The sequence below is a fragment of the Brachyistius frenatus genome, unplaced genomic scaffold (genome assembly GCF_029030835.1).
Source record: "Brachyistius frenatus isolate BFR_SWC_R1_liver_20210118 unplaced genomic scaffold, ASM2903083v1 Contig_52, whole genome shotgun sequence".
Taxonomy (NCBI): Eukaryota; Metazoa; Chordata; class Actinopteri; family Embiotocidae; genus Brachyistius; species Brachyistius frenatus.
In genome coordinates this window covers 565,259-580,075 of record NW_027210651.1, presented here as the reverse complement: position 1 = coordinate 580,075, position 14,817 = coordinate 565,259, and the positions used below count along the sequence as shown (strand labels likewise).

Sequence of the window (14,817 nt, the reverse complement as noted above, 5' to 3'; positions counted from 1 at the left end):
CGTCCGTGTGGTGTTTTAACTGTACGTCGGTGTTTTTATGTTCTGCGCATGATTACCGCGTTCCTTTCTTCATGTTTTTCCTGATTTGATATCGTGCCATCTTTTTAATCTCCGTCCCTCACTGAAGGAAGAGTTTTGCTTGCCTCTCGTGTGTGTGTGTGTGTGTGTGTGTGTGTGTGTGTGAATCCATTTTGTTCTCATGTTAAAAGCGGATATCTGCACAAGCAGCATCAGTGGACATCAGAAGTGACTGTAAATCAGTGTTCTCATTTTTTTTTTTTTTTTTTTTTTTTATGTTCATCGTAGTTTAAAAATCCTGTTTAAAAATAAATAAATGAAAAAAAAATCACATTTATAGGATATCATAGTCTGTTTTTGCTGATATTGTGCCATATTTTTGCCAATTATTGTATTGTTTATGAAAAAAAAAAAGAAGTCTTTCACGACATAATTAAGACCATGTTAAGTGTATGATTTATGGCTAGCAAATGATCTAATCAGAGTATTTTGGGTTTGTTTGGGGATTTCTTTTTTTTTGTGTGTGTGTCTTTTTGAATAAGAATCAGTTGTTTCACCTGTGTGACGCAGGTATGTTCATCTTGGTACCTAACATGTTGTTCCAAACATGGTTGCTTCTTCTCTTCTGTGAAGCTGTTGTCTATATTAAACCGTATTCTCCTGTAAAGTGACGTTCTGCGCTGTTCTGACACTGTTCAGTGTTTCCTCCTACAGACTTGTACTTTCGACCAACGTTTGCTTCCTTAACAACTGTACTGGACGCTTCAAATGTCTACCTTGCACTGTTGAATAAAACAGTCCAAAATGCTCAGTATGGATCCATTTTTTGTTTTGCTCTGTAAATTACAATTTGTTTATCGTTTAAGGCCTAATATCGAATTAATGATGGGATTATATTTTCAGATGGACCGCCAAAAAATGAACAACAAGGAGTGATTTTAACCAAAGGGACCATAAAAAAAAAAAAAAAATGTTTTGCCTTTTGTATTTCATAAATTGAATGAGAGTCTATGGAGCCAGAGGCTTTTTTTGGAGCCGACCCCTAGTGGCCCTCCGGGGGTATTACACTTTAGGACACTTCTGCATTGGCCTCACTCTTTTCAGACCTGGAAGCTGCATCCACTTTCAAATCCAGTCAATGATCAGGACACTCGTGGTTTAGAAGTCAAGTGTTTTTTTGTTTTTTTTATTATTATTTTTAACAAATTCAAAGTTTCCATAAACATTTCGTGATTTACTGGTACAACAGAAGGAAACAAAATCCCCGATCGGGATTTCCTTTTGGTTCGTTTAAAGGAATGATTTGGTGGCACCTGGTGGTGAGATTGCAGACAACAACCAAACAAATTCTAAAGAGGCCCTCTTTGTGGGCCACTATACATATGATGTAGATATTAAAAGGCTCATTCTACAGTAACAAAGAAAACACTCCATTTCTGACAAAAGGTCCCTTTAAATCACACAAACTGATCCTTTAAATAAATCACCCACTTGTCCCAACATCAAAGCTTCTCCAGATCACACATTTGTCTCCCACTCGTCCCCTTGCTCGACCTGGTGGGAGCCCTGGCTGCCCTCCGCATAGTCCTTCGACTTGTCAGCCTTTTCTTCTTCTTCTTCTTCTTCTTCTTGGTCTGAGAACACAAATAGCGGACTTATGTCACAAAACCAGAACCGTTCAGTTATTTAAAAAAAAAAAAAAAAAATGACATGATAAGGAGAAGAGCAGGAAGTTCGGTTAAGTTGAGGACAACTATGAGAGTTGTGGGGAGCGGTGAACCACTGCAACAGCAATGTGCCCAAAGTGGTTCGTTGTTACAGAGCAGCAGCGACACCTGCTGGCCAACAATTAATAATGCGTTTGATTGGAAGGATTAATAAATATGACGGTGATTAATAGTGTCCGTGCTGTCACTACTCAGGTTTTTAGTCAGTAAAGATCACACTGGGTACACCGGGATAATACCAAGCAGTAAAACCAAATCAAATACACCAATAAAAAAGACAAATAAATAGAGAAATCATATTTGATTAAAGACCATGTTTTTGAGTTTGTTTTAAAAGATAAACAGATTCTGCTGCCCTCAGCTCGTCAGGAGGTCTGCTCATGGACTAAAGCAATTAAAGGATGCCTCATTGTGGGTTTTTGTTCTGACTTTTGGCATAATTCGAATTAAAAACCTGAGGGTTCGTACAATAAAAGCCAATTTGATAAAAGGGTTGTCGGATGTCAAATTCACAGACTCCCACGGACTAAAAAGATGAAATTCCAACACCTATAATGAACAGATAAAAAGGCTGCCGTTGTGCCGAGCGGACGAGAAACCGGCGACATTTCTGTTAAAAAAAAAACAAGATCAAACCGTACCTCGTTGTCGGGAATGTACCAGAACGCAAGAGCAGTTCTGGCTCAGTTCCACTTTTGGATTGTCCGTCAGCAAGTGTCTGAGGTTACCGACACTTCCACTCAGCGCAGCGACTCTGGGGCAGCGGGACCACAGCAAGGCCAGCGGTACAGACACACACCTGTTGGTACGTACACACACACACACACACCTGTTGGTACAGAGACACACACACCTGTTGGTACGTACACACACACCTGTTGGTACAGAGACACACACACACCTTGGTACGTACACACACACACACACCTGTTGGTACAGAGACACACACACCTGTTGGTACAGAGACACACACCTGTTGGTACAGAGACACACCTGTTGGTACAGAGACACACACCTGTTGGTACAGAGACACACACACGCGCGAAATAACATTTGAAACAATTTGTAATTAGGTTTAAAAAATGAAAAGTAAATTTAAAATGTTCATACAAGAGATTGATGATCAGTTTTTCGCTTGAATTATCTGGATATTTGTTGACATCGTTTGTTTTAAACAGGTGACTTTTAATGAGTACGGGTGGAGCCGAAGTTATAAAGTTTACAGATCTGTAAGACCATCTTTTTGTCATCTCCTCTATCTATCCATCTATCTATTAATGTCTATTTATGTCCGTCTGTTTTTGCACACTAAGAGAACAAGTTACAACCCGAGTCAAATTCCTCGTACGCCTCAACATACCCGGCCACCAAAGCCGATTCAGATTTGAACAGATTTAAAAACACACCCGTGCAGAGTGGAAGTCTCCTGATGTCGCTGGCCGCTCGTCCAGCGCACCTCGCCGGGCGCCTCGTCTCCCTGGTGGGACACGCCTTCCCCGCACGGATCCACCGGCGTCTTCATCTCTGCTCCGCACGCCGAGGCTGTAAAGTTCAACACGTTTCAAACAAACACGTATTCTACCCGAGTTTAAATCAAGCGTGTCGATAACAGGCGGGCAGAAATAAAAAAAAAAAAATAAATCACTGTTTTCCAAAATGATATATTTATCTACCCGTGTACTCCTCCTCGTCCTCCTCGTCCTCCTCGTCGTCGTCCTCCTTCTCTTCCTCCTTCTCTTTCTCCTTCTCCTTCTCCCCTCCCTCAGTCTGACACGGTGTCAAAGCATCATCCGTTTTTCCATGCTTCTCCTCCTCCAGCCATTTGTCCTTCATTTTTTCCATCCAGTAAACCACTTCGTTCACGAGGACGCGCTGCAGGACTTTGTTGTCATGCAGGCTGGGGTAGTCGATACTGTACAGCTGGACGAGAAACCAGACATCAACATATCATACGTGACAAGATAGATAGATAGATAAATGCATCTCCGAGTATTGGACCACCGGGCGGGGGCCCTGAAACGTTTCAGAACTACGGAGAAATATACTCGCCAACGTGTAGGACAGCACGTCCCCCGAGTCGCCAGGCAACACGTTGCTCTTGCTGATCCGGTGAAAGACGCCGACGTGGGAGCAGAAGCCGACACTCTCCTGCCGGCCCTGCGGCGCTTCTCCGAGGCCGGTTAACTCCACCTCGTAACCGTACTGCGAACACACCGTCTGAGCCCTGAACCAGAAGCACAAAACTGGAATCGGGTTTTCAAATTTCCCACGGTCTCTGAACTGATCATGTGCACCGAAAAACAACCACGTTTAAACTACGACCTTAAAAACTGGAGATATTTAATTAAAATCACTTTTTTTATTATTTTTTTTTTTAAATGTTTGGATGGATTTATTAAATTATCATTACTTGTTCTGACCATTATGACCATTAAACTGTGTGATCTCCACTGCAAAGCGAAACGCTTCAAACGCGGTGCCGTACCAGGTTTTGAACTCCGCTCTGGTCCACTCAAACTTGTGGTCGGTGTGCCGGAAACCCGTCAGTCCGGGCAGGAGGTGGTTGAACTCCGAGTTCGGGGTGCTGACGATGACGTCCTGCGGGGCCATGTAACCGAACACCACGGCGCCGAAGCGCTCCAGGTCATCCGGAACCAGGTGCTCAATGCTGCGCGCCGGACAGGAAAACCGTGGAGACGAATAACGGCACGGAGACAAGAAAGATTAAGGAAACGTGAAAATTAACACAGAGAGAGAGATCAATTAAATTATGAAGACAACTTTAAGAGACATCGCTCACAGCTCGATGATGGTCATCAGATCAAATCCTCTGAGGCGCGAGTCTTTTTCCGTCACCGAGCCCTGGTACATCTCGATGCGCAGCTTCTCGTAAGTCGGCTGCAGATAGTCAGTTGATACGGGAGATAATCCTTTCCTGAAATGACATAGAAAGCGGAGCGTTACAGGTTACGATGAAAATAAATACAATAAATAAATAAACTGCGATTGAGGACTCAAAGATGAAGTGATGCTTTAAAAAAAACAACAACAAAAAAACATCATTGAATGGGCGCAAGTTGTTCAGGGTCGCTGTCTTTTACCGTTTTCCCGACTGCATGTGGAGAAAGTGAGGCTTGATGATTTACACACGCACAAACAAAAAAAAAACCCCATCTTTATTTATTTATTTATCCATATTTGTCTGGATACGTTGTTAAATGCAGGGCGGCGGTCCACTTCACTAAACAATACTTTGAACCCTTTAGGTGACAATTTAAAAGTTTGTTTTGAATTGATGAATGTTTCGGGGTTTTTTTTTTTGGTCAAAGAAGAGCCGCGTACACGGTGATACGACCTCAGTACGGGGAGACAACATTTCCCCAACACGCGTACATCTTTTTCTTGAGTTTGGCTGCGTTCAGGTCCATCCCAACCAGAAGTTCAATTTCCCGTTGAAACTTGAGCTTTTTGAGAAGTCTGCACTTGCTGCACCCCAAATCCGCCACCTGCAGAAAAGGACAAAACAAGACTTCGCTAAACAGGAAAAAAAAAAAAAAAAATAAATGTAATCTAAAAGTTATCGCGCGCGTAAACTTAAATGATTAGTTTAGAAAGTCAAGCGAGCTCGATGACGTTGATTGGGTCGTTGGAAACAAAAAAAAAACTACAAAGTTTGCGAGGTAGTTGGCAAACGTTGCTCGAACCGACGTCGGCTTTGAAGATAACGTGTTCAAAAGCAAATATATTTCTCTTTCGGACTTTTAAAATGTACTTTTTTGGGTTTCTTCCGTTTGACAAAGTCGATGACAAATTGATGCCTCTGCTTGTGGAGGGCCGGAGTGAACATGGGCTCCATGGTTCGCCGAGGCTGGTGTGCCAGAGGGCGCTCAGGTGCAGTTAAATAATATCACCGGGTGAAACCAATCAAACGAATACTTGACCATACAACTCGTGCATTATAAACCTTTAAAGATATGCGAGTATTATAATATAATATATGATATATGTGATTATTATTATTATTGGTTTTTTTTTCCAGAATTTTATCAGCAGCATTTTGACTTTTAGAAGCATTTTGAGTGTGGACAATTAAAACTACTCCGATAACAATCATCCGCTCGTTCCTTATCTGTGGAGGAGTTGGAGTTCAATTCAAATAGTTTAAATCCTAACAAAGTCCATGGAGGTCTTCGGACTCTGGCTCAGATGGTAGAGTGGGTTGCCCCCCCCCCTCTCAGAGGGTTGGTGGTTCGATCCCTGGCTCCCCCGTCCACGTTTTTAAGTGTCCTTGGGCAAGACACTTAACCCCTAATTGCTCCTGATGGCGTGCCATCAGTGCGTGAATGTACTCCTGGAGGTGGGCACCTTGCATGCCAGCTCAAACTCATTAGTGTGTGAATGGAAAACTGTAAAAGCGCTTTAACAATGATTTATTAAAAGTGGCACAAAAAAAAGCATCCGAATCTTTCCAGTGGAAAAAACAACAACCCGGTTTCCATTTATTTATTTCTTTGTCTGGTCGATTATTAATTATCACAATCAACGAGGTGAGATTTTAATTTTCAATCCCGACCATGATGAAGTGGCGTCTTCACCTGCACCTGCAGTCAGGTTTGATCCACCTTTTCCAGCAGACAACAAACTGTTTGACTCTTTTCTACCCGCGACTGAAGGTGAAGCGAATCCTCGTCAGAACAAACCTCCATCCGCCTCCGCCTCTAACTTCGTCTACTTCCAGTAGATTACCAACGATGCTTCAGTGCAGGAAAAGTCTACATGAGGATGCGAGTTCGAGACCCGCTGAAGGCAGAAGGTGTGGCTTCAAATTCAAAATATACTAACCCCCCCCCCCCAAAAAAAAAAAAAACAGTCCAACTAAATTTAAATTCAATAACAAGCGACGTGCAAATACTTAAAATTACTCAAGTTTTTTTTTTTTTGCAGCTTTCAGACCTAAAGTTGCAGCAAAGCGGTGCAAAAAAACAATAGTAGAAAAAAGTAGACGTCAGACTCAATGTGGTGATTTGTGAAGTGTAAAAAGTACGATATAAAAAAAAGGACATTTTTCAACACTGGTGTTTGTACAGAGATGTGTTTTAATGTTTCACAGATTTTTCTTGTTGTTTCTTCATTTCTGGGATTGTTAAAAAACAAGATCTGTCAAAAGTGTTCACAAAGTGAACCATCACAAAGAAAATATACTGCGTAGTTTGAAAAACATTTGCTTCATAAATTACCAGTTTATGTGTTTACGCTACATCTACAACAAATATTTTTGGTTGAACAATTATCCAGCGAATTTAATAACCTATCTTAAAAATATACTCATTTTTGAAAAATATAATTTCAGCAATACTTTCTCAGATATCTCTAATGCCACATGCTGCTATGATACCAGCCACAATTATGAAAACGTATTCAACCTATCGCTAGCAAGGATTCATAAGCGTTCAAATCTAAAAAGTTCTCATCATGTTTGATCATAATTTCTTTGAGACGTAAGCTGTAACCCAGACAGAAGAATTTTCTTATGCTTTCGTAGTTGTGATTAATTATCCTCCTAAAAGTTCTTCAAACCAATTGTGTTACGGACACAGTGGAGAACATATAACCCATATTAATGCTCTTCAGTCCAGTGTCTATGTAAGTGAATGCGTGTGTGTGTGTGTGTGTGTGTGTGTGTGTGTGTGTGTGTGTGTGTGTGTGTGTGTGTTTCATTAAGAGGCCCCGGAGTTTAAGCACTTCGGCCTGGAGCTTTGGTTCGTGCCGTTTTTGGCCACCACCGTGACGCAGTAGGTGGTCCGGGGTTTGAGGTCCGTCTCCACGTACGAGTCGCCCGCCACGTCCCTCTCAACCGCCGGCCGGCCGGACAGCTCCTCCTCGATGACGAGCCTGTACTCGCTCGCGTCCTTCGCCGTCGTCCACTTCACGTACAGGGTGCGTCCCACCACCGTTAACGTCACTTCCGGGATTTCGGGATCTGACGGACGAGAGCGAGTCGCGTGAGACGTGAGCGGTTTGGACCGAAGACGTCCCGGGTTGTGCGGCGCGTCGATGACGCTCCACTTACCGTCTTCTGAAAGGACGAGCAACCAAGGCTCCTGCAGATCCCTCTTCCTGCGAGCTTCCACGGGACCTGGCGAAGAGGAGAGGGATACTTGTGAGACGACGTTTGAAACCAGATTTTAAAAATGGCAAAACAGAGAAAAAAGGTGGTGGCTGGAGTGCAGCTGTTTAAAATTCCTCCCCGCGTCCACGACCATTTTGTTTCCCAGCTCCTCGACGGCCGAGGCGTTGTTGCGATTTTTACGGTCGTGTGCACGGTTGTGGTTAAGTCGCAAAAAAAAAAAAACAACAACAACAACAAAAACACTGTTGCTAGGCAACGGCAACATGGGCAGCGTCTGGAAGCCACAGAGGCTCACAATTTAGCGAGCTAACAGCTGGGTAACGTGAAGCAGGAAATTAAAAAAAAAAAAAGGAAAAAGATGAGGCCGTCGGGAAGGTCAACATAAAGATGTATGGAGACAAACTCTACATGACTAAAGTTACAATAAATCAGCTTAACATCCAAGGAAAAATGAATTTCCACGACCTCTGACCTTTCTGTGAACGTCAGCAAACGCGTCACGACTCGTTAACTCGGGGCTTACAGGAATTTGGAGAACGCCCCGAAGGATTGAGGTCGCAGCGCCTCGGCCGACGGGTACCTTTGCGTGTGAACAGTGGCGGCCGAAGCCGCGTCTGACCTTCGTTAGCGCCGCTCTCCCCTTCGGCGTTTGACGCCGTCACTTCAGTGGCGCTGGGAACGAAGTTGCGGATCGAGCAGGAGAGCCCGGTGGTGCTGCAGAGCCGCTCGCGGCTCTCGCCCGACACGCCGTAGACGGTGTACGACGTGGCGAACAACGACGCGTCCCACGAGAGCACGGCGGACCGGCCGTCACGGGAGTATTGCAGATTCTGTGGAGGGCACGGCACTGGGAAAGACGCGGGAGGAGAAACTCGGTTAACAAACCATCTGGGGAAGGGTATGTTGGAGACATGCGGGTGATAAAGTTACTAAGCTGATTATGTAGCCGTGAGCAGATATAAGGACGTTTTAGTATATTTGAACAGAGATTTTCTATTATTTCGACTCTCTCGTCTCAGGCTGAACAGATCAAGGTCGAAGTGTTAAACACAATAAATGGAACGCAAAAATGAGACGAAAGAAAGAAAGTTTGTCAGTCCTGCTGTTTAAAGTTACCTGTGACTCTACTGTGGACGCCGGATGGCTCGCTGACCCCCCCTGAGTTTCGGGCTCGTAAAGTGATGTTGTACGACGTGCTACACGGCATCGGCATCTCAAAGTACGGCCGGGGCAGCCAGTAAGAGAAGAAGTTCAACAAGGCCTGCGGGTTGTTTTCGATTCGACCGATTACAGTCGCCTGGTACTCGACGTCCGAACAGTTGACTCGGTCCCATGACATCATGGTCCAGTGCCTCTCGTCTATCGGCAGCATCCGGACTTTCAAAACATCTGGAGCGCACGGAGCTGAGGAGGAAGGCGACAGTGTTTTACCAGGGAGTTGGCAACTTAACCCAAAGTATTGAGGACCAGGAACAACACCTTAACCACCTAACCGCAAATTCTGTTCGAGTATATATCTTGTGCTGATCTGAGTAATGTTATCCAGCAATTGACTGCTGCTCGAATTCATTTTTGTTTTGCTCATAATTACCTACGCCCGCCTGCACGGGTGCGCTGGACGAGCTCATGCAGACACCGTCCAACGCTTTGACGGAGAAATTGTAAAGGCCACCGCACTCCAGGTGTTCGATGGTGCAAGAGAGACTCGTGCTTTCACAGTACATGGGGTCTCGCTCCGGAGCTTCAGCCCGGCCGACGTACCCCACCGCGCCCTCGCTGGCCATCCAAGACAGGACGGCGGATTTCGTCTGGCAGTCGGTGACCACGGAGAGGCCGCTGAGTGTGCAGGGCACTGACGGGAAACACAGAGGGAGGACGTTTGTCAGGGAATCCCTCCCCTTAACCCCCTCCCCCCTCCCAAAAAAAAAGAAAGAAAAGAGCATCAGAAGCAGAAGTGATCATCGTCGCGTGTACCTGTTCTGAAGGTCGAGGTGCTGGGAGGGCCGACGCAGTTGTCTCCGACGGCGGTGATGATCAAGCGGTACGTCTCGCCACAGTGAAGGTCAGGCAGAGAGCAGTTGTTCGTCGTCGCGTTGTAGAAATGCACGTGTCCGTCCCGTCCCGTCGCCGTCAGCTGGTACCGCGTGGCCACGAGGGAGTTCTCCCACGCCACCTCCACGTCGTTCGTCCCACACAACTGGGTCACCGTCACGTTGCCGGGGACGCAGGGTGCTGAAGAAAAGCAGAATAACGTGTTGGTCAGGGCGTTGGTGTAACATTTTAGTTTGTTCTTTCTCTCCCTATTTCTTTCAGCCATTCTTTATCCTTAATCTCTCTCTTGCACTTTATTTCCTGTGTTGTAATTTTGGCTCGTTTGTATGTTTGTTATCTTCTGGAATTTTTACTATTTTCTTGATTATCTCTCTTATTTCTCTACCATTTTCTGTACGTTTGAAAATAACAAAAAGACTTTTAAAAAGCAAAAAAAAAGAATAATCGACTGTAGTTTACCCTCTCAAAACTTCAGAGCGATTCGGTGAGTTTTAAAATGACCTGTTTTAATCTTCTTCGGGGGGCTCCTGAGGCTGTTGCACTTGTCGTCGGAGGAGGACACGATGATGCTGTAGTGCGTGGCGCAGCGGATGTCCTTGAGCACGCACGAGTCGGAGGAGCTGTTGCAGGAAAGGAGGGTTCGGTCGTCGTCGTCGGCCTCGGCGGTCACCAGGTAGAGGGGCGTGTCCACCGTCGTCTCCCATTCAACCAGGATGGTGTCGTTGTTACACTCCGTCACTGCGCTGATGGATTTTAGACCACAAGGTCCTAAAGAACAGGACGAATACAACATTTTGGGGTTTTTTTTTTTATAAATGGCTTCAGAAAAAAAAAAAAAAAGTCAAATAGCTGTAAAATGCTGCCAGTGAAAATAAATGTGCAAATGAAGCATTTCATCCTGCTGACTAATTGTTCACAAACGCTGCCCTGTTAAAAGGTTCCCCGGGTGCTTTATAGCATTTGTTCTTCATGAAGAAGATGGTATGCTACGATGTCCTTCATGCTCTTTCCTCTTTAAGTCCTCCAGTCAGCTAACGCAAGCACAGATTTGCGTCTGAAAACATGTCCTCCCTTAAAATATGTGATTTATTTTTTCTGCTAAATCCCCAAAAGGCTTCACCTAAATGTTAACAACCTAAGGGTCAGGACCAGTCCAGAGGTCCACAGGATGAATTTTAAGTGTCACACGTAAATTATTGGGACAGAAAAGAAGAAACATTTCCTTTTCAAACACACGATCACACAGTGGAGGGATTCCCGTTGAATACCTGTCTCCAGGTTGAACGCGTTTCTGTGATTGCTGCGGCAGTCCGTGTTGGCGGCCGTGACGTGGAAGGTGTAATTTGACCCACACTTCAGGTCCGGGACGCTGCAGGGGGAAGAGCCGCTGGTGCAGTTGGAGCTGTGACCGCCGGCCTCTCGGGCCACCACGGAGTAGCCGGTCGCTCCCCGCGACTCGCTCCAAATCACCCAGGCGGAGTTCGACACACAGTCCAGACGAGCCTCGGGGTTCATGGGCGTGCAGGGAGCTGTTGGAGGCGAGAGGGGAGACAACGAGCATGCGGTTTGAAAGGAAAACGACATTTCAGTTACGAATACATCAGGGAGGCTGATTTATTGAAAGAAATGGATATCAAATTCAAAAAAAGAATTCCAGTGGAAATATCGCGGCCTGAACTACACTTTGTAATTATATCCTCCTGCATTATGGACCCTTTGTTTTCACGACCCTTTTCAGCGTAAAGTTCCAATTTGTATTTCTGCGCCTCAACTACAGGTCAGGGAAGGAATCGACACCCCTCGAAATACACAAAAAAAATGTAATTTCAAACTAAAAATACTGTAATTTATGAAGCTAACTAACTCCAACAGCTAAAGCCTCATTTTGTTTTTAGATTAACCTTTTTTTTTTTTTTTTTTTGCTTTCTCATAAGGTCATTGCTGGGTTTTCTCTCTATAACACTGTAAGCTTGTGAGTTCTATTTTTAACATAAACTTGAGCAGAGTGAACGTACTAAGAACTGATTTCATTAAATCCTTTATAACTACAAACACGTGAATATTTTTTTCAGATTCAGTTTACCTGAAGAAGTCTCCACCGCGGCGCCGGGTTCGCTCTCGCAGCCGTCTCTCTCGGACCGCACGGTGACGTTGTAGCTCTGTCCGCATGGGAGATTGCGCAAAGTGCAGCTGGTGCCGGTGGAGTTACAGTAGAGTCTCGCCCGGGTGTCGCTCACTGCCGTCACGTGGAAGCTCTGGGCGTCGGGGTTGGGCGACCAGGACACAACCATGGCCTTGTCAGCGCACCGTTGGTGAACCGTCACGTTCTGGGGCACGCAGGGAGCTGCGGGATGAACGAAAGTAGCAGTAGAGTTTTCGAAACCAGCAGCTTCCGCCCGCCACGCTATTATCGGCACTATCGGCGCGTGTATCGTAGAAAAGTACCTGTCCGCACGCGAGCCGTGTCGCTCTCCGCGCCGGAGCAGGACTCGTCCTGGCCGAACACGCTCACGTCGTAGGTCCGTCCGCACCGCAGCTCGCTCAGGTCGCAGTGCGTGGCGGTGTTGTTGCACTCGGCCCGGAGACTCCCGTCCGCCGTCGCACCCGCTGCCAGGTAGGACAGCGCTCCGCTGGCCCGCTCCCACGTCACCGCCACGGAGTTGGAGCGGCACCGGAGAGAAGCCTTGACGCTGGTCGGCTTACACGGAGCTGGGAGACGGAAAGAGAGAGGAAAGACAAAAAGCAAAGTGCTTGTTTGGGTGCGTAATATTTTACGTATATCAGAGGTAAGACGATTCACATGTCAGCAACGCGTGATTCTGCAAAATAGGATCGATACAAAAACTCTAAGAGCTCTAAACAGCTGCGAGCTAAAACAAACTGTCCTTATAAAAAGACAAAAAACAAAACAAAACGATTGTTAATGTTTACCTGACTGTAGGTTGAGGTAGGCGTTGCTGTTATCGCAGCGTCCATCCTGAGCTGTGACTGTCAGGTTGTAGAGCTGGCCACAATGCATGCTGGGTAGCTCGCAACTGGTTTCCGTGCTGGTACACTCAGTCTTGTGACCATCGGGTCCAAAAGCCCACACCTTGAAGGAGGACACGCCCTCCCCTTCTTCCCAGGACACCACAGCGGTGTCGTTGCTGCACACCATCTCTGCTCTTACTTTCTGTGGTGCACACGGCACTACGGACAGAATAAAGGAAGGTATTAATAGAGCTCGGATATACAGTAAATGTTTATGAAAGGTCCCCCGATTGTTACGACAAATGACATTTTGATTCTACCTGTGTCGATCTCCACAGCGGAGCTTTGCGCGCTGACACAATTGTCATCTGAAGCGCTAACGGTGATGGAGTAGTTGAGGCCGCACAGCATGTCGACCAGCAGGCAGGTCGTCTCGATGCTCTTGCAGGTTGAAATGTAGCCGTTGTTGCCCTGGGCGACTGTCTGGTAGAATAACGCCCCTTTGCTCGGCTCCCAGGAGACCGCCACTGCATCCGACTCGCAAACCACTCTGGCCTCCACCTGCTGGGGCACACAGGGCACTGCAAGAACAAAGGGGGGGGGGGGGGGGGGTCAGGATTGTAGAAAGTTTTAAGGACAATGCGGATCCAGAAATCATCCAGTACGAGGAAACCGCTGATAATTGTTCGCAGTAGCAGCGCTACCAGAGAAAAAAACATGACTTTTCCCAACACTTTTTGGAAATTGTTAGTAGTTATTGATTCATGAAAAACACAACATATACTTCCCAAACTGCCACGAACAAAGCCTACTTTTTAAATGAGCTTCATCTATCTCCTACATGTTGCTCATCCTTACCCGCTTGCAGCTGTTTCATGACACTCTGCGACACATTGCATACGCTGTTAACGGCGATCACGCTGATGTTGTACGTGAAGCCACACATGAGGTCTGAGAGGAAGCAGGACGACCCGGTGGTCTCGCAGCCAGTTGCGTGTTCTTCCACGCCGAGGGCTTGGACGATGTAGGAGTCGGCGCCCTGGCTGGTCTGCCATCCCACCAACGCCGTGTTAGTGGAGCACTCCAGTGCTGACATGACATCCTCGGGAGGACAAGGCACTGGTGGAAGGAAGAGGAAGTGAGAGTATGAATGGGATCACAGAGGAGGCTTCTGAATAAAGTGAGAACCTTGTTGTGTATTTGACCAGGTACAAACATTTCAGACTGATTTACCTGACTTTCCAAAGCACAGGGCTGAAAAGGATTCCTGATTGACCTCTACCGGCTGAGAGTGTAATGTGTCTCTGACAACAAGCAGTTTGTGTGAGACTTTTAGTTTTTTTGTTAATAGCCATCATAAAATACTTAAATCTTTGTAAAAGGATCAGTTTAACTGATATTTACCCAGCTTTTATTTTATGTCTTCAAACCGGTTTGTTTTGTGTGACAAAAAGACACAGATTACAGATATACAGTTATAGTAAATAACATAATTTCAGAAAAGTCCTCCACCAACTTCGGGTAAAGGACATGAACTGTGTCACAGTTTCTGAACTGATAGTTTGCACTGAAAATTAAACATGCTGTCTGACCAGAAGTGTTTCTGATCTCAACACTGAAAATGGAGAGGGACAATGAGATGCCATATTGTTTAAGTAAGGGGATTAGGGCCACATTTTCAAACAGTCTCTCCAGTCATGTTGTTGGCTGTTTAATTGAAAAGTGACAGAAATCACTGTGTAAAAATGAAAAAAGAAGGAGAGAGAGAGAGAGAACTTTAATCGCTGGTTCCCTTCTCACCTCCGCACAGCTGACGGTGTTGTGAACTGTGAATCGTCGGTTTTAGAAAGTCATAAATGTTCGAAAACAGACCCCTAAATCCAGTGTGGGAAAGTATACTGGCCCCTTAACAGTGATACC

The 14,817-nt window shown here is 45.7% G+C and overlaps 2 protein-coding genes across 2 annotated transcripts; both read right to left on the bottom strand.

Annotated features, from left to right (window-relative positions):
• Window positions 1–1,536: 1,536 nt before the first annotated feature.
• Window positions 1,537–5,601, bottom strand: henmt1 (HEN methyltransferase 1). Its single transcript, XM_069704848.1, has 9 exons — window positions 5,518–5,601; window positions 5,139–5,251; window positions 4,546–4,680; window positions 4,231–4,413; window positions 3,795–3,969; window positions 3,419–3,665; window positions 3,152–3,287; window positions 2,387–2,544; window positions 1,537–1,652 (listed from the first exon to the last, which is right to left on the bottom strand). Exons 1-9 carry the CDS (start codon window positions 5,599–5,601, stop codon window positions 1,537–1,539), a joined length of 1,347 nt encoding a protein of 448 aa, XP_069560949.1.
• A 1,804-nt stretch (window positions 5,602–7,405) lies between these two features.
• LOC138624546 (fibronectin type III domain-containing protein 7-like) lies at window positions 7,406–13,852 on the bottom strand. Its single transcript, XM_069704850.1, has 13 exons — window positions 13,756–13,852; window positions 13,218–13,478; window positions 12,859–13,116; window positions 12,373–12,636; window positions 12,011–12,271; window positions 11,196–11,456; window positions 10,429–10,695; window positions 9,850–10,107; window positions 9,467–9,727; window positions 8,992–9,279; window positions 8,495–8,722; window positions 7,816–7,881; window positions 7,406–7,725 (listed from the first exon to the last, which is right to left on the bottom strand). The coding sequence occupies exons 1-13, from the start codon at window positions 13,841–13,843 to the stop codon at window positions 7,463–7,465; spliced, it is 3,024 nt and encodes a 1,007-aa protein (XP_069560951.1). The 5' UTR covers window positions 13,844–13,852; the 3' UTR covers window positions 7,406–7,462.
• Window positions 13,853–14,817: the final 965 nt, after the last annotated feature.

Bases quoted from the DNA above. Each gene is read 5' to 3' on its own strand.
- LOC138624546 (XM_069704850.1), bottom strand. From the start codon at position 13,843: ATGTGTGGCTTCACGTACAACATCAGCGTGATCGCCGTTAACAGCGTA. The intron at 11,457-12,010 runs GTAAACTGAATC...CGCCTCCAACAG, and splicing joins CGCGGTGGAGACTTCTTCAG to CTCCCTGCACGCCCATGAAC. The intron at 7,726-7,815 runs GTAAGTGGAGCG...CTCGTCCGTCAG, and splicing joins GCTCGTCCTTTCAGAAGACG to ATCCCGAAATCCCGGAAGTG.
- henmt1 (XM_069704848.1), bottom strand. From the start codon at position 5,601: ATGGAGCCCATGTTCACTCCGGCCCTCCACAAGCAGAGGCATCAATTT. The intron at 3,288-3,418 runs GTAGATAAATAT...TGAACTTTACAG, and splicing joins GGACGAGGAGGAGTACACGG to CCTCGGCGTGCGGAGCAGAG. The intron at 1,653-2,386 runs GTACGGTTTGAT...TTGTGTTCTCAG, and splicing joins GGTACATTCCCGACAACGAG to ACCAAGAAGAAGAAGAAGAA.